Source organism: Protopterus annectens, chromosome 13.part0 (genome assembly GCF_019279795.1).
Source record: "Protopterus annectens isolate FY-2018-M chromosome 13.part0, PAN1.0, whole genome shotgun sequence".
Taxonomy (NCBI): domain Eukaryota; kingdom Metazoa; phylum Chordata; order Ceratodontiformes; family Protopteridae; genus Protopterus; species Protopterus annectens.
The window spans coordinates 670,220,369-670,239,159 of NC_056747.1; the positions used below are offsets into that span (position 1 = coordinate 670,220,369).

The 18,791-nt window shown below is 36.4% G+C and overlaps 1 protein-coding gene across 1 annotated transcript in view; it reads left to right on the plus strand.

Moving 5' to 3' along the window:
* LOC122788355 (calpain-A-like) overlaps positions 1 to 18,791 on the plus strand; it is a 123,068-nt gene that overhangs the window by 67,712 nt on the left and 36,565 nt on the right. Inside the window, exon 7 of the mRNA XM_044055431.1 lies at positions 17,419 to 17,541. Coding sequence (XP_043911366.1) covers positions 17,419 to 17,541 — 123 coding nt within the window. The remainder of the gene's footprint in view (positions 1 to 17,418; positions 17,542 to 18,791) is intronic.

Sequence of the window (18,791 nt, forward strand, 5' to 3'; positions counted from 1 at the left end):
CCTATTACAGCTGTAAAGTTGATACCTTCATAGTTCTTGCAGAGGAGTTTGGTACTGTGAGAATTTTTACTACTGGATTTTGAGAGGAAAGCTAGAAGTGCAGTCCATATTCATTACCTATAACACATGCGCATGGATGCCTATTCTTCCTGGGAAGATAATGTAGAGCAGGTTCCAGAACTTCTCCTATAACTTAAGTACACTGCTATCCTGAATTCCAGCTTGGGGTCAAACAGGTCTTTGCACTTGCATATCTGTCCCTAGGTGAGATAGCAGGTGCATTCAAGGTCATCAATAACTACGACTGCAAGAAGGCCCTACCACTTCTAGACTGGTTCCAGGATAATTGTAATAGGTATGATATAAGAGTAGTAAAGCCCCACTGGTTGCCACCAACCTACCACTGAAGCTGTGGTCTGTGGAGGAATTAACAGCTGCTTCCATTCCCCAGATGCAGAGTAATATACTGGGGTGCCATCACCATCTCAAGGAAATGTGTCATGTTAGGAACTGTGGCATGCATGAACTCCTTTGGGTTATCTGCCAGGAGCAAAAGCATGCTGACAACCTAGAGGAGTCAGTACATCATGGCCAATTCCCTCTTTCAAAAGATATAGGTGGACTTTACAATGATGCCCTCTGCCAGGCACTTATCAACAAGGAATATTATAGTGCCATTGACTATTAAGCACACTTATAATTGTGACTATTGGGGCTGCCCTGCCCATCTATCACTGCCAGCTGACTTTCTCTTGTGCCTTTGGAATATAGTGCCTCTACTGATGAAAAAGTAATTTGCATATCTTCCTGCTGTTGTTTTGCTAAATGCTGGAACTACCTTAGTACAAAGACTGGGATGGTCGCTGGTATTTTCAAACAAGTGTTACAGTTTATCTGATAATATGGATTCTGCAATGATTTGGAGGTCTCTAAGTGGACTGGAACATGTGCAGTTTGTACACAGTCATTATTACCTATGTACACAGTCATTATTCCCTACATGTCATATCTCTCAACCTCTAAGCACAAAAAATCTGGACAAAGCCTAAAATAATTGGGAAGGGAGATAAATTATGTACTAATTATTTAATTGGTATGTGTTATTTAAACTACTGTTCTGATGTGAATCTTGTCATTTCTAGTTTGAATTATGCACTGAAGAAGGCTTACACAGCCGAAACCGGTTTGCTTATTTACTACATGGCACTTTTGTGCTGACTTGTGGGTGGTTTACACTCCCAAGTTGATTTGATATGTATATTTATTAATTTTATAATTTTTGGCAACTTCCACTGGTGCTGGACCTTTATTTTGGTTTGGGGGAGATAAAGGACCAGAAATAAGGACAGATTTTAAATATTGCTCTTAGAAAGTTGCTAGAATAGCAGCATATGTCTTAGCATGTATTTTCTGAAGGAAATGAAATCTGAAACTCAAATGTATGGCATTATTTAGTTATTACAATTCTCAGAGATTTGCCAGAAAGTCACCAATTTTATAAGGAATAGGCCAAAAATATGACCCAAAAATCTGGACATTATGTGAAAATCTGGACAGTTGAGAGGTATGCTACACATACTTTGGCACTCTGTGGTCCAGAGTGTGGCTCATCTGTGCTGTCTTTGTGTTGACAACTTACATGTTACGCTGGTACCTGCTGCTTGCAGATAATGTTGATGTGCGTCATTCCAGCACTTGACCATACTGACCTACCTATCTTATACTTTGGATTTGCTGTTTGACTGCTTACTGTGTGTGAATTTAAGCAGCACAGTTTTTGTCATCACACATTTTGTGTCACTCTACCATATATACTTCTCTGCTTTGCCCACTTTTAGCTGTGCATTGGGCACATTTTGTAGACATGCTGTTCACTGCTGCATTTGCTGTCTCTTCTTGTTTTCACTCACATTTGCCCTCAGTTAGTGAGCTTCCCTCCCGGTGTTGTATATACTATGTTGTTACTCATGTTTACAGATTAACAGAGGAAGTATATCAGTGGCCCATACTGTGGAACTGTACATAGCATATATTTTGGGTCATGGCTGTTGGTCATGTTTAGATTGCTTGACAGTCACTTTTGGAAGAAATGTTTGAAGTCTTTTTTTTTGCATTGTTAGTGGATCATGGAGATTTTATCTCTGCCTTGAAGTATCAAAATGGCTGTTTAGGACATTTTATCTTTCCTTTTTTGCAACTGGCCTGGAATATTTGAAGGTATTTTGTGGATATTTTTCTATTTTATTTTACTTTATTTTCCAGGAGTGTTGGAAGATGTTTCTGGGACATTTTCTTTTTTATTCAGTTTTTGGCCAAGGATATCATGTGAACTTTTTGGGCTCAGTGCTTGTTTATTTCATCACATTATTCGAAAACATGCTCTGGATATTTTCCATTTTATTTGATGTTACTTTGGCATTATTGGCCTGGAGTGCCAGAAAGAGTTTCTGGGACATTTATTCGTGTAATGTCCTGGAGTACTGGATAAACCTTTTGGGCTCACTTACTGTTTATTTGACTTATAGTCCAGGAGTACTGGAAGAACATGGACATTTTCTATGTTTTATTTAATTTTTCAAACTATTTTCAGTGAGTTGTAGCACATCTGTACTCCAGACTCCAAGCTCTGCTCAAAACAATATTATGCTTTTTGTGCACCTTTTCAGTTCGTGCTTTGACTCACATGACCTACCATAGCTCTAAATAGGCACGGACATTTCCTTAATCACTACCTATAATATCAATGACTAAATTATATGGGTCTATTTGCTTTTTCTTCACCATTTATTTCATCCATTTCAGATTGACTGCTTGCAAGTAAGCAAGTGGTTCTGTTGAGCCAGTACAAGTCATCAGCTTGCATCAGTGGCCAGTTCATTTTTAATGTACAGTAGGTTAGCCGTGCAGGTAACTGAATAGCATACATGGTCTGAACTGTTAATTGTTCAATGGCAGGATGGGCCCTTGTTATATACATTAATGACATCAAAGTGGGAGGATATATATGACTGTGTGTGTGTGTGTGTGTGTGTGTGTGTGTGTGTGTGTGTGTGTGTGTGTGTGTGTGTTTTGGAACTGGTGGATGACGAAGACCTTGAGCTAGCCCCAATGTACATCTGTACACTTCAGAACGGCTTCAGTGAAGGTTATGTAGAATAAATTTCCACATCTGAGAGTGAAGAAATGCAGGCTTCACCTGTGTCAAACATGTTGTGAGAGAGAGATGCAGTCCCAGGGCTTGGTGATTACAACTAAAAGTGAAGCAACTGTATTTTAAAGGAAATAAAGGTAAGACAAGAACATACAGCAGTCTGTATGAGAGCACAGGCTGAAGTATGCTCTTTATTATGGTTAATTTTAACTTTAGTATAGTTAATGTCTGGGGGTGTAGCCATTGATTTAGGGTAACTGCTCCTATTTAGAGGGGTAAACTTCCTTTTTGAAAACTGTATGTGGTTTTGTATGTTTGCTGTGAATTGAAAGGAAATGGTGGGGGTGAAAAATGTGTTTTTTATTTTCTTGACTTTTTTATTGAAGTAAAAAGTGTAGGAAAATGAGCTATGTGCTCAAAAAGAGATGAGAAGAAGCAACTTCGTACATGATCAGCCCACCACTTAATGTGTACCTATAACTTCATGATGGAAGCATATATTCAAAAGAAATATCACATATAATATGTGGAAGCAATAGCATTTTATCAGAATGGCTACCTTATCAATACTAATATGGAATGAAAATGGCATTACAGGTAGAGACAAAAAGCAAAGAGCAGTGGATTAGGTTAAGAAGCGTAGAGTGAAAACAGCAATATTACAGGACATGCATTTGGATAGAAATGAACATGTGAATTTAGCAAAGAAAAGATTTCAGGGAGGACATTCAGAAGAATATCGCAGACAAGTGAAAGGTGGAGCAAGAATACTGATTGCAAGAGGGGCTCCAATCATGAGAGAAGAGAAAATCATGACAATAATGACAGATTTGTGGTAGTAAGGGGTTACTGACAGGAGAGGATGATTATGCATGTACTTATATTCCACCTAAATCTACCATTATGGAGCTTAGGAGAAATAATAAGCTTTCAGCAATAAATATTTTTATGGGTGGGGGCTGAAACCTGATTTGTAATAGTGAGAATGCATCAGGTGGACCTACAAGAGAAAATATAATCAAAGAGGGTAGATTTCTAAAGAAGTATACAAGAATATTTAGTATAGAAGATGTGAATTCAACAGCAGGAACTCAGATAGAATTTACATATTTTCCCCCAAGATACAAATATAATGATTGACTGGATAGAAATTATATCTCACAGAAGTGCGTGTATTTAATTGAAAGTTCTGAGACCCATCCTATGACCAATCCTATAATTCTATCAGATTAGGCATCAATAAAAACTAAGTTAAAGTTGAAGGGTAATGATGTAAATAAGGGTAATGATGTAAATACAAGTCACTGGTGCTTTCCTATTTATCTGTTGAAAAGAAAGAGATTTAAGGAATGGGTAGTAGATATGATTCAAGAGTTAGTAGGGAAGAGATAAATTACTTTAGAAGGGATAGCTACTGAGTGGGATGAAATGAAAATGAAGTTTAAAAACACTGTGGAAAGAAAAGCAAGATATACAGGAAATAAGAAATTGCAATCATTTAGGGGAGCTGGCAAAACTTAAATTATTACAGAATAATTGAAATTTCACAGAACAAGAATGGGAACAACTGCAGAGTGTTAAGGGGAAATATGGGAGTATGTAGACAACATGCACGAGTTTTAAAAGGCTGGTGTTAAGCAACTGTTCTTGGAAAACAACTCTAGAGCACAAAAAAAAAAAAAAAACCTTAGCACAATGACCTAGGCAAAAGAAAGTCAAAAGAACTGTAGCCAAACTAGACAGCTTATGGCATGAAAAATAACTAAAGATCCCATTGGGGTATTAGAGATTTTTTTTGGAAAAATTATGAAAATTGATATAAAGCAAAGAAATATCAAACTCAAGAAAAGGCACAAATAGAAATATTTATGCAAGACTTGATTTTGCAAATGTTAGAGGAAAATGATTATAAACAAGAGTAGAGGCAGAAAAAAGATGAAATAAACTGATGTATAGCCAAAGGACAGGGAAGTCTCAATTTTGAAGTTAGGAGGGAAGAAAGTGAAGAAAATCTAGAAGTTTTCTAATAATATTTTAAAAGGAGGGTAGGGGTACCATGTGTTAGCTGTAATACCCAAAGAGAGTTACAGTCCTTCAGTTCTGGCTACATAGAGATCCATTTCAGTTTTAAACCATAATTATAAAGTGCCTATGGCTATATTCTCTGGGAGAATGGTAATAATGTTGCAAAAGACAATAGATATAGATCAGTGAGGATTTGTGGATAGGAGGCAAACATTTGATGACATTAATAGCAAAATGATTATCCAAAGGGAAGCAGAGTGAAAGAAAACAATGCTATTGTTCACAAGGCTTGATGCAGAGAAAGCATTTAATAGAGCCAGCTGGGATTTTATGAGAAGGGCAATGGTAGCATTTGCATTCCCTGATAAAATTATATGGTTAATAAGGAGGATTATATAAATGGCCAGATCCAAGAATTAAAATAGGAGGCTTCCTCTTTGGCAAGCTGCATTTGAACAGAGGAATCAGAAAGGAATGTCATTTCCCTCCTTCTTTGTTTTATCAAGAAAAGTTAGATTTATTTGCAGATGATATGTTTTGCTTGGAAGTTCAGAAAAGGATATTTTGGTTTGAAGATTTTTGAGATGATTTCAAGTTTTTTTCAGGATATAAAATAAAGATAAAACAAAGGCTATTGTGGTAAACTATGTACCCGTGCATGAATTGGTTCAGCAATACCCATGCATATGGGGACTTGATAAGATGAAATATTTAGGTGCATGGATTAAAAAAGGTTTCTGTTATGGAAGCTAATGATATGTGAGAAGAGACGAAACAAAACAATAACTTCATAACAAAAACTTCATTACTACATAATCTTTGCAAATGCAAAAATTCTCCATATGGTAGAGCAGACAACACATGGGGGATGGCAAATGTTACCATGTAAATAGTGCCCTCTATCATTAAACTTTCTGTATATGGAGGTTCTAATCTCCCCAGTGTCACAACCCTTCAGTTCCAGCTCTAGATAAAGTATTTCTTTCCCTCGCTGAAACCCATCAAAGATCAAGCCAAATGTATTCACTTGTAAATATTCAACACATTCCAAGACTTAATCCTGATTACCATGACATATAAAAATCAAATCATTTATGTATCTATAATACTGTACTACATATTTACTAATAAAGGCATGTTTATACAAATACTCCACTTCATAAAACACATAAGATGACATAAATGTGGTCAAAAGGTTCCCCCATCACTGTACCCTGTAACTGATGATATATGATATTATCAAATTCAAAATAATTTATTCAATAAACAAAATTGTATCCATTCAGTAATATAAACAGCAAGAGGACTATCTCCCAAGAAATACTACAGAGCCTGAATTCCATGTATATACTTAATACTAGTATTCAAGTTTTCATGTCTAAGGCTAACCAATACATCTCAGTTGTCCACTGTAAACTTGACATTTTTTTAAAAAAATCTGAAGTGTCCCCTAATGTATGACTGAAGTTTAACAGCAAATGAAAACAAGTGTTCGTGAAACCAATATTATGTAAAAATATTTACATGCCGATACTATTGGGCATTCCAGGGAGTGTGAAAGATCCTTATGTATCTTAGGGAGACAATAAAATATAACCATAGTACATCCATCAATTATAAATTGCTTTTCAAAGTCTTCCTTGGAAAAGTTACCCAATCTGTACCCTTTATACAACATCTCTTTATATTGTTTTAATGCCTCTCCATGAACTTCCATCATAACTTTTTCATATACATTCTCATCATTAAGATGCTGTAAACACATTTGTAAATATTCATCCTATCCACCCCAGCCAACTGTACTGGCAACATGCATCTATTCCAGAACTTAGCACACCAGTGATGCCAACAGTTTTCCGGCCTGTGCACCATTGGATTGGTCATTTTCTAGTATTTTATGAATTTTACTTATGGTGAAACATTCTAAAGTTAAGTTTTTTTGATAACAGAGCTGCATCTGGTTTGACAGGAATTGCTTTAATATTAAAACAACTTCTAGTACCAAGCTCAAGCTTATCTATATTTGATTAATTTTTTATCCATTGAGGACTCAACCTTTTTCTGTGCAGAATTCTCGTCTGGAACATGTTTTGTGCAGTGATAATGGGGTGGGGATTCATACTACAAGCATTATCCTGTCTTTATTCTTTCTGATCATAGTAAATTTACTGATGATTTTTAGGGAGTGAAACCTGATTTTTAACAATTTGTTTCCTTCAAAACACAAACTTGTAGTTTAACACTGCATTCTTTGGCAAGTATGAAAGATGGTGATTCCATTTTAGAATGAAGTTGATACAATTACTTTTGAAAATGCAATTATCCTTGACTGTATTTCTTTACAAACAGCTCAAGTACAACATATCCTCTTCCTAGAGAATATTTTTATTCTTAAAAATTAGCTCAATCCTACTGCAGATAAATAAAGCATAACTCAGCCTGCATTTCTGTTATACTCATCTTCCTCACTACATACCATGTTGGACTTGGATAAAATCTCGATATAGTTGTCTTCTTGGCATTTGCATCATATTAGCCATCACAATTTAAGATCATTGCCCCAGAAAAAGCCGACATTACCAAGTGTTGCCTTCCTTCTTCCCCTTAGGTAGGGGGTCATAAATATATGAGTCCCCACTGATTCGTAGCTCTTTTACTATGTAATGTCATTCACAGTTGACTTCTTTCCCTCTCATTGTGATTTTAAATCTATTGAACATTTGGAGATTCACAACACTGTTAATGTGTTAAATTACAGAACAGATGAGGCTGGAATGTCATGATGCCTAAACTGTCAAACCAAGAGAGTGGATGAGGAGGTCTCATTCCTAGCTTTACAGAAAACTGTTTTACTTTAAGCACTATTTTTAGCTATAGATAAAAAGGTCACATTACACTGGGTTTAAAACATGACAATGAATAAAAATAAGGCAGTATCACTGCAACAAAACTACTGACCATTCTATTTAGAGGTCCCAGATTTAAACAGAAGTTTGAGTAGTGTTATTTTAACCAAATGTATGGGACACTGATGCAGAGAGATGGGGAGATAAAATGTTCTAGTAATAAGGCACATATTGTACGAAAGAGAAACCTCAGAAAAATAAAGTGCTGCAGGGACATCAGTTCTGCACTGAAGTGCAAGGTAAGATCAAACAAAATGTATGCTTAAATTTCTAAGCCACCTCAGATGGCAAACAGGGATATAACCCTGACTATGGCCCACACAACCTGAGTTAGTGACTCAAGAAAACAGAATAGGTATGTTGTCTATCCTATGGGCATGGCATGTGCTTGTGTGGATGGATTGTTGGTTGAGAGTGCGTTATGATCATCAGGGTGGAACATACTGGATGGCTGAGTATACATGTTTTCTCTAGTACTCAGGGTAGACACATCCTCATAGGCCACATATCATTCACTGCCAAGCCTACAACAATAAACTAGTGGGGCAGAGCCTAAAGATGAACCCTGCAAGCTGCAGTATGATGGCTCTTCGCCTGGCACTATCTTACTCTTGGTGCATGGCAGACAGGGGGCGAGGGACTAAAGAAAAAAAACTTACAAGCTACAGTATTATGAATCCTCACCTGCCCTGCCCCACTGTTGGTGCATGGTGTTTTATACCCCTTAGTACCTACATATGTGGATAGGAGACCCAGCATGTGTATAGGCTGTCCAGGAAGTAAGACCATTCCAGGGAATCACACCAGTGGGAGTGTCAAGGTTCAGATATGTGAGAGTGACATGATAAGGGAGCTATCAGTGAAGAAGATTGAGGTCAGCAACATCAGGCCAAAAAAAATACATTCAACTTTCTAATTTAATAGTTCAACACTGTAGGTAGTTTGTTTATATTTTTACAAAGGGGGAGGGAGAGAGAATTGTTTCAGAAAGACAATACTTAGAAATATCCTCTTTAAATTACATGAGATTATTTCTAAGTGCTGCCATGCTGTTTTTAAACATTATAGAGTCAGAGGAAGATAAAAGGTGGTTACAGCTCTACTTTCTTGATTGAGATTAAACTGATAATGCGTTAAGTAAAGCACAACAAAAGGTTGTTATCAAACTGACCCTGATGTAATGAGTCTAGTACTCATGTCTTGCTAGGAATTTCCATCACTTAGGTGGTCTGAACATTAAACCTTTTAGTGCAAACTCTATTAGATAACAGTTCAAAGGTGTACAATAGAACAAACTTGACAAACGGTAAAAGGATATAATGGTAATTCATAGTGCTACACAAATTGCTTGTCAATGAAATACAGCAAATCATGATGAATTATATTAAAGAGGACTGCTAACTTTATAGAGTTTTTCATTTCTGTGGTGCCTCTAGGAGCACTGTAACAAATGTTATTTCTAAGATATCTGAATTATTTATTTAAGTCTTGAGGTCCATTTTGACCATTTATCTGTCATTTGGCACTTGATCCTACCATTATATATTGAAGTCTCAACTTGATGGACCTCCTGTAATAGGAGATCAAGGTCATCTGCCTTGAGGGGGGAGATCTCTTCTTCCATGAATTTGTTATAGTCTTTTTAAACAGTAAAATCAGTAGCTAGAGTAGATTAAAATTGTTGCTCCTTGTAGAATAATCAGTGCACCATTCCCTACAAGAAACAAGGAATGTGTTAAGAGTAGCCTCATTAGATATGCCCAGAAAATGTGTCTCCAGGTCCCAATTCCAGTTGCATTGCATTTCCAGCATCCCAGAGATACCATAGGAAATATACTGGATAATGTAGCCTGAGAATACAAACATTGGAAGAAACATTGATAACCAAATAATCTATATTCTGTGATCTGGTGGCATACCTGAGGAACTGAATAATCTTAGACCAGGTCTCTGCTGGAATAGCTAGCTCTAGGTCCTTTTCCCAAATAAACTAAAACAACACAGCCAAAGGTAGTAACAGACTAACCAAGAAGAAAAAAAAGAACACCAAAAAGCACTATTGAGAAGCAGCAGTTAGCATATAAGATGTTTAATATCCACTTTAATCTACAAAGACTTCATCAAAATCATTTATTACAAACAGTATACCATTTTTAAAGTGGTATACTGTTTGTAATGAATGATTCTGATGAACCTTTTCCCAAATAAATTTCTATTTGCCGAGTATTCTTGCCTTTGGATGCAAAAGAATTTTGTAAATATTTGATATGACCCCTTTGGGGTGAAGCATTCCCCTTCATCCTTCAATCCACTAGTTTACCCAACTAGGTCAATTAATATTTGTAGCTAATCCCAATTTACTGTTCATAAAGAGCTGGAATAATCATTCTATCCATATCCTGTCACAACCCCTTAGGTTAAAAATGTGTTGTAACCTATACCCATTAGAAGGATTATCCCCCATCCTTAAGTGCCCCTAGAACTAAATATGCTCATTAGCTTGATACCTGCTAGTAAAGATTGTGTGAGAACCCCCAGTTAGCCAGGATAATTGGAATAATAGATGCAATCCATGCAGTGGTATTAGTGGTGTCAGATGTATAATAAACGGTATTCAAAACGTCTTGCAGAGGAGGTGTTGCTCAGCTTAGTGATAGTGCTCTTGAGAGTCCTCAACAGTTTATACAGTGCATTGATTCCACCTCGTACTCTCAGGCATTATTTGTTTCTAAAATCCTGCTTTATGGGTGGAAGTGTTTTAATTTGATGGCTTTGTTATAGAGATTTAAATTTGGTAAAAACAATTTCCTTGAGTGTAATGGATAAATAGTCCCGAGTGATTCTTGGTTTGTCTCCAGACCAGAGGAAGGAGGCCATCATCTTCCTAATTCTAGTTAAGGTATCCTTATGTGGACTTACTGGGAAACTTGTACCATGCAGAGTTAAGGACAGAAAGAACCATTAAATAGCTAAGATTTTCTGTTGAAGATCAAAATTCAGTCCCTTCTGCAAATGAAAATATCTTTTGATTTTCAGTATTATAGAATTGTAGGAACATTTTTAATGGATTCCTCTACTGCATCAGAAAATGTAACCCCCAAGTAAGACATGATATTCTGATGGGTTAAAAATCTGAACCAGCTAACAAGGTACAGAGAGGGGGTATATTTAAGCAATAACTGACGATGTTGGTATGGTATATTAAGATTTACCCACACTTGGTGTGGTTTAATCACGAGGGTGAAGCCCGAGTGATGAAATAAAGCCAACCGTGAGTAAATCTTAATATACCACACCACAGAGTCAATTATTGCTATTATACAATGACATTATTTAAGAAAAAATACTTACTTTTCTTAAATAATATCTTTGTATAACAGCGCCGTGGTGTCCTTCTGCTTCTGGTACATAACCTGTTGCCTTTTTTGATGTACTGTGCATGTATATGGGACTTGCGTTCCCATGCACATCCACTACATCACTGCTTTGGAAAGGATGCAGTGGAGAAAAGAAGGTCTCCATTGCTCCTTTTTTTCTTTTCTTTTTTTTTTTTTTTTTTTGTTAAAAAAAAAAAAGTTTCAGACAGTTTAGGGGTAGGAGAGAGACAGAATGGAGGAAATACAAGGAAAATCAGGTACATGTCTTTAGTTTTGAATAATGTACCTGATTTTCCTAGTATTTTCTCAGTCCTTTCTCTCTGGTATGTCCAGAGTCTGGATTTTTGGATGTATTTATTTATTTTTGCTACAAAAATTAAAAGTTATAGTATATACCAATGGAAAATGTCTGGGCGACCATCCTTTTTCCATTATTATATGTTCGGATTTACAACGGGCACGTTGATTGGGCTGACCAATCAGTGTGCTCATTTTCAAATATTAATGGCCAGTCATTGTATAATTAATTTTATTAAACTCGTTTTTTTGTGGGGTTAACTTTATAACCTGAGATTTTACCAGATATGGCCAGTTCCCTAAAGACTTCCCACAACTGTTCCTCTAGTCTGCTCAAATATTCCAGACGATTATCTGTGTACAAGGATACAACAATATGACAATCAAAGATTGGGTAGCCCAGATGTAACACATTCCTCACTTTTACCATTAGGCACTCCAGATGCAATGTAAACAGAAGGAAAAATAATGGACACACTTGCCTAGAATCTTTGTGCCCACAGATTTCAGATGGATACCATCATAATTCTCAACTGTTCAGGGTTTTTACCTCATATTTTGGTCTGTTCCTCATAGAATTTGTGGTTTTCTGTCAAATTAATTTGGATTGAATTCACTAAATTATGACAGACCTTTGAGTTTTAGATTTCATATTCTTCAGTAACTGCGTAGTAACACAAAAACTTTTATTCTAGCAACATTCTAAGTTTATAACAGTAGTATTTAAAATTTATCTCTATTTTGGGTCTTTGTCCCCCCATGATTTTTGGCTTTGTCCAGATTTGCTGTGCTTAGAGGTTGACCATACCTAATCTTTCATTTAGAGGCTTTATACAGTAATCTTTTCAGGTCCATAAAGCCAGAGGGAAATTTCATTTTTTTCTAATGCCCACTTCACTCTGTCAAATATTTTTTCAGCATCTAAACTTATGGGGAGCAGTGGATTTTATTCCCAGTCATGTGGTCTATAAAGACATGGGTCTATATTAGATCAATGAATGCTTAAAAAAGCGAATGGTGATTAACCGACCCTATGTAAGCGAAAGCTTACAATGTCGAAATGTCGAAAAGCGATTTTTTTCCAAGGGAAAAATAAATATACCAACTCTGAGACCGCACTACAGTGCCGAAAACGGCAAAGTACCAAAGCGGCCAAGCAAATTCTTTCCCAGGGAAACAATTTGCTTAACAACCACTTCAATTTTTTGCACTTTCAGCCTTTTAAGTTTGACCAAGATGCATTTGAAAGAATGCGTCTTCAGTCTTCTAATATAGACCCAATGACATATCGCTTAAGAAGATTATCAAATGATGTACAACTTTTAATAAATCCTGTTTTGTCAAAATGACCCAAGTTGTGCAGTATAGGGGCTAAGCTGCTTGCTAATAAGGACATAAAAAGCTTATAATTGTGATTTACAACTGGAGTAGTTTGCTAGAGGATCTTTAGTTGGTTTAGGAATAACCTCCATAAAGCATGCTGCCAGGAATTCACCACCCCTTTCTTGTCAATCTCTTGTTATCTAGCTCCGTAGAAACCATCGTCAAGGATTCCCATCCTATTTGATAGAGTTCTATGGGGATGCTGTCTGACCCAGGAGATCTTCCTTTTGATGCCTTAGATAACAGTTCCTTTACTCTCACACCAAAAAGGATGGTCCAGTGACTGGGATAGTTTTTGGGATAAACCTAGTAAGTCCAAGGTCTCTAGGTATCTTCTGTTCCGACTCTCCATATTAGTGATATAGTTGCTCTGTCAATAGGTATGCATAAAATTAAGAAACTACCCATATAATTCCTACTGGGAGGGTTACTATTCCCTAAGTACTAGGGTCCAGAATCTTTGGAATGGATCTTAAGACCTGTTGTTGTCCTAGTCACAATGCCAAATAATGTTGGTTAAATGGAGAGAACTCTTATTGTTTTTGCTTTGAGCTGCCTAGTGGTAAATTCTGCCTTAGCAAACTCTACTCTGTACTTATCTAGCTCACTTCTAGTAGACTGGAACTGATCCAAAGGGATCATTAAAGTGTTAAATATTTTCATGTGCTCTGTCCTGCATCGGACAGATGTAAATCAACAATTAATTTTCTTTCGCCAATAGATGTAGTTAACACAGACTCTAAACTTAAGATATAGCCAACACTTTTTTATATTAAATGAGTATATGCACACAGCTGCCTAACTTAAATTTCAGTTTTGGAGAGAAGCCCATCTATTTTAGTTCTTCCCAATTATCTGGCATATGTGTACAGATATGACACAGCTATATACATTAGTACATCTATAAGCTCTCTCTAAATTAGCAGTGTTCAGATAGTCTGTAAGGATCATTTTATCACCCTGGATTCACAGTAAATGAAGGGCTATTCAAACCTCTTTGATGGCACATTATTTTAGTATAAGTTTTTATTCGGTAGTGACAGTAATGATACACAGCCCCTGAAATGAGACTGACTATGTAAGTAGAGTATGCAGATTAACACAGATGCAGTCAATATGTTCATAACTATTAACAGCACGATTGACATTTCTTGAAAATCATGTCTTTAATTATAAGATATTAAAGAATATTTTAATTGTAGATCAGTCAGATGTGACATTAACATGCTTCATAACTAACCTGCTGTGCCTGACCAGCTGCCTTTTGGTGTCTTGAAGTCTAATGACAGAAATCTCTAATACACTTAAGATGAAACCGTAATAGTTCTTAATCTCAGGATGTGCAAGTTAATTATAAGTGGAGTTTATTTAAAAAAGCAGCAATGATTGCTGTGTTGTAAAATGCATAATTTGTAATACTTTACCTGAAATATATTATTTTATTCTAATGGTTTATGTTTCAAATACGCATCATGAGTTTTTATTTTATTCAGTAATTTCTGGGAATTATGATACACGAGATTTTTTGCAATTTTTTTGTTTTGAGATATTTGTTGACTTACGTCTCAATCACCAACCCCCTTTCATCTCATCTGAATAGTCTTTGTCACTGTTAGCAGCATCCTTACTTGTCGGCAGGTTTACAAGTTTGCACAGGCTGCCATGTGGTTTGAAGGCGGTTATTAGTCGGTTTGTAGGAAAAGTATGAATGATGAGCAACCCCATGCATTCCAAGCCAAAAATCAAATCCTCTGCCTTTGCAGCGTATCCTACTGTCAAGCATAACCAATGCAATTTGAGAGTTAGTTCTAAAATGACATTTAGAGGTAGAGACCATGTACCACCTTAGTAGCTAGTATGTATAGTGGGCAGTAGTGCACGTGGCCTTTCCCCAGTGCAAATTACTAATGCATATAGCCTTTTGACAGTCATGATTTTAGCAGCTCAGTTTCTTATAGAATGTGTACAGGGCACATGCATTTTAGGATATAGGAGGAATAGTGTATTTTTTTAAACATTGAATATATATATATATATATATATATATATATAACGCATGTATCCTCTTTGTCATCAAAAGGGATGTTCATAGCTCAGTCACCTGTCATAGTAAGGAGTGTATATGGCTAGTGGTTGCTGCTGACATAACCACTATAAATGTGCACTGATGTCCTAGCAGCAACCATTTGTGCCACAAATGCCTGAGGTTCCTATACAAGCACTTGTGTGTTTGCTGCAAGAACATAACCTTGTTGTGATAGAAAACAAGACATAAGAGATTGTGCGAGAATTCCTGAGCACTTATTATACAGTTCTTGAGTACTTGTGCACTTCCTGGATACTTATTGTACAGTTCTTGAGTACTTACTAAATGGGGCTGTTCCTTACAGCCCTCATAGGTTTTACTGCCCTAAAGAAAAATGTTGAGGTATAGGGCAAATTTAACAAGTCATACTGATTATTTTACAGCTGTTTAGAATACAGAGTTCTAAAGAAGGCCCTGTATTTTTGACACAGGTAGTCTTAGGTAAGCCGGTAATTGTTTATATTAGGACACACCATCCTATTTCATGCAGGTGTGGGCAGAGCTTACTTATTTGATGTTCCATTGGGATTCTCAGTTAAGTGTTTTGCACATTTCTAAATTATTATTCTAATTCTTTACTTTTTTAACATTAAACAGCTTAAAGTTAAAATATAAAACTAATGTCAGTCATTACAAACATAACGTAAGTAAAAAAAATGGCCACGCACATCCAGCAAGGGTGCTGCCAATTCCCTGCACCTCTGCTATACACACTTTACCCTCCTATACACAATTTTAAGTGCCTTGTAGCCGATTTGGGGGAGTGCAACAAAATCAATCAACCCCAACTGCCAAAGGTGTCCCAAAGTGGTACAACAAAGTAGGAACATTTTCAAGGTACACCACCACGAGCTTGTGCTATGTCAAAAAACACTCAAACACTCTTTATTCAAAGAAAAAGAATAAAAGTGTTAATAACACACAAAATTCCCAGCTGAGATAAGCACTTTTGGCTTCTTGAGCCTTTGTTAGATCATAAATAACAAGTGCTGGGTAAAAACATATATATTGTGTTGCAGCCAATCCAGTGGCTTAAAAATATTTGTTATCCTATCAGCAGCTCACCTCTTAACTCTTAGTTCTTGGTCAGAAACAAACTCTGCACAGGAACTAACTTCCTATCAAAATCCTTTGCTGCTGCTGCAGTGTCCTCAATCAGGTATGTACACTCTCTGTTCTTTACATCTCTGCACTCAGATAGTTAACACCCTATGGTGTATAAGTACCAATCAAATTCTTTAAGTATTGTTTCCTTCCAATCACTGGTGCAGCGTATTAGAGTGCTATTACCAAGCCTTCAGCCAATCTTGTAAACACTGCCATTTCTTCATTATTCATAAGAACTTTTCCTTTTCCATTACTAACTTGCTATAAAAAAACAACTTAACCTAATAAAGTGGTTTTACCACTTTTTTAACTTAGTTTTGGTATTTATTTTTATTATTCCTGTTCATCTATGCTTCCTTTATACATTGCCATCTACTAACAAAAGCATCCTGGTTAAAAAAAAAACACATTAAGCAAAATTTCTTCATTGCTTCATACGAGGAACAAAAGCCTTACAAAGGTTCTCATCCTGGTTTTCTGCATATAATCTTTTGGTTCAACAGAATATTGGTAGAAAAAAAATGAAATAAATAAAAACATGCTTAGGGTAACTCCTATGGTACCCCAAGTTTACCATGTAGTCCAAAAAGGAACTACAGCCATTACAAGGACTGTCCTTATGGTAATTATAAGTTTTTCTGTACCATTGCAGGATGAAACTATCATCTTTTATTATTTATTTTTATTGTTAAATGTTAGGGGAGTGCGGGGGGTGTAAGCGCTCCCACTAGATGTTATGCTGTCTGTTTTTTGCATCTAATTTTCTTAAGAACAACAACTGAAAAATAAATAGGTCTGACAGCTTGAAAGCCGGCCTTCATTACACCAGGGGCGGGGCTTGCTACTATGCATTTTGGGGTATCCTAACATAAATAATCACTGTTAAACCTGCAAAAACATCTCCTCAGTTGGTTAATCATACAACTTTATAAGACTGAAAAGATATGGCATGTGAGTATATGAAAATGAGAATATATATATTTTTTGTAGGCTAGGCTAGACTATATGATGCATTTTCAGCCTGCATGCTGTGCATATTGTAGCTGCATTTCATTTCCCAAGATTCATTTTTCTTTTCTTTTCTAGATGCTGGTTACCTAAAGGAAGAGAAGGGTCAATGGGTCACAGGGACCAATGCTGGAGGAAGCAGGAACAATATTGAGCTGTATGCAGAAAATCCCCAGTATCCTTTTACTATCACAGAAAGTGGTAAGTGCAGGTTACAGCAGGTCATTTATGCTGCCATTCTAGTAGACCAATGTTGTAGGTAATAGTACTTCACGTTCTTTCTGTGGGGGACTGGATTGACATACATGTCCTGAAGCTGTGTGCTTGATATTATAAAGTGTTACATATGTCAAAACAGGGAGAATGTAACTATCCTAATGAAGAATACATATCGTTACCTGCCAGTCACATGCCTCTTAATGTCCAGTAAATAAGAGGGTCAGATGCTGGTTTTCAAGAAAACAACCTGCCTACTCTTGTAGTTGTAGAAAAAACACAGCTGCAATATTTAACATTATGTACATGTGAAAAGCTCCTCATATGCCTACAAGCATAAGATTGGATAATAAAAGAAAACTTTTGTACATCTGACAAATCTGTCTGGTTGTGCAGTTTATATACCATTTACTGTTACTCCAGCACCATCAGTCGTTCACAATAATTCTGCCCTTCTTGCAGCACTGCATGCACAGTATATCATAGTCCTGTTTGAGCTGTCTCTCATTCTTACAGTATACCAGCTGTAACAGGACTGTATTCCAGCTTTTAAACATTATTTCTATGAATTATTTTCTGAAATCCTTCATAAATCTTCTCCCTACTATCTTCCACTGAAGCCATCATTTTTAACCTCCACGGTCCCTCCACCATATGCCTCCATATTTCTCCCAGTGCAACATCTATCTATATTTTGAACAAGTCAGAATTTGTTTCCAATGTCTTGGTTCTGTCCTCAGGGATTTCCACCTTTTTGCAGCCAGCTAATCCTATTGTCTTTCATCTTTCTCTCAGATTCAATCCAATTGGTTCTAAGTACCTCAAGGACCCTTGCTCTTTTATATTTTGTATCAGGCATTGCAAGGAGCCATTACCATATGATCCCACCTGCCTCAGTGTGTCCTCATCTGTGTTTGATTCCAGAATCCTACAAATTCCTCCATTTCCATTTCCCAACCTTGAGCCTGTATTATCTGTTTCCACTTAGGAATATATTGCTGATATTACAGTAAGTACAATAACCTGATATGAGTTGTGATAAACTGGGTTTACTTTTCCAGTATGCCCAATTCCTTTTGTTCTACAAGCAGTACCAGTGTATCCAAATTTACTCTTGCTTGTCATGCCAAAAAAAGTCTATTTCCTTATTTATTCTATCCTACATTACATTTTCAGATTTTGTAAAATATGACTGTCCCATATTTAAAACCAGTGGAGCTAAGAATAGCTTTATA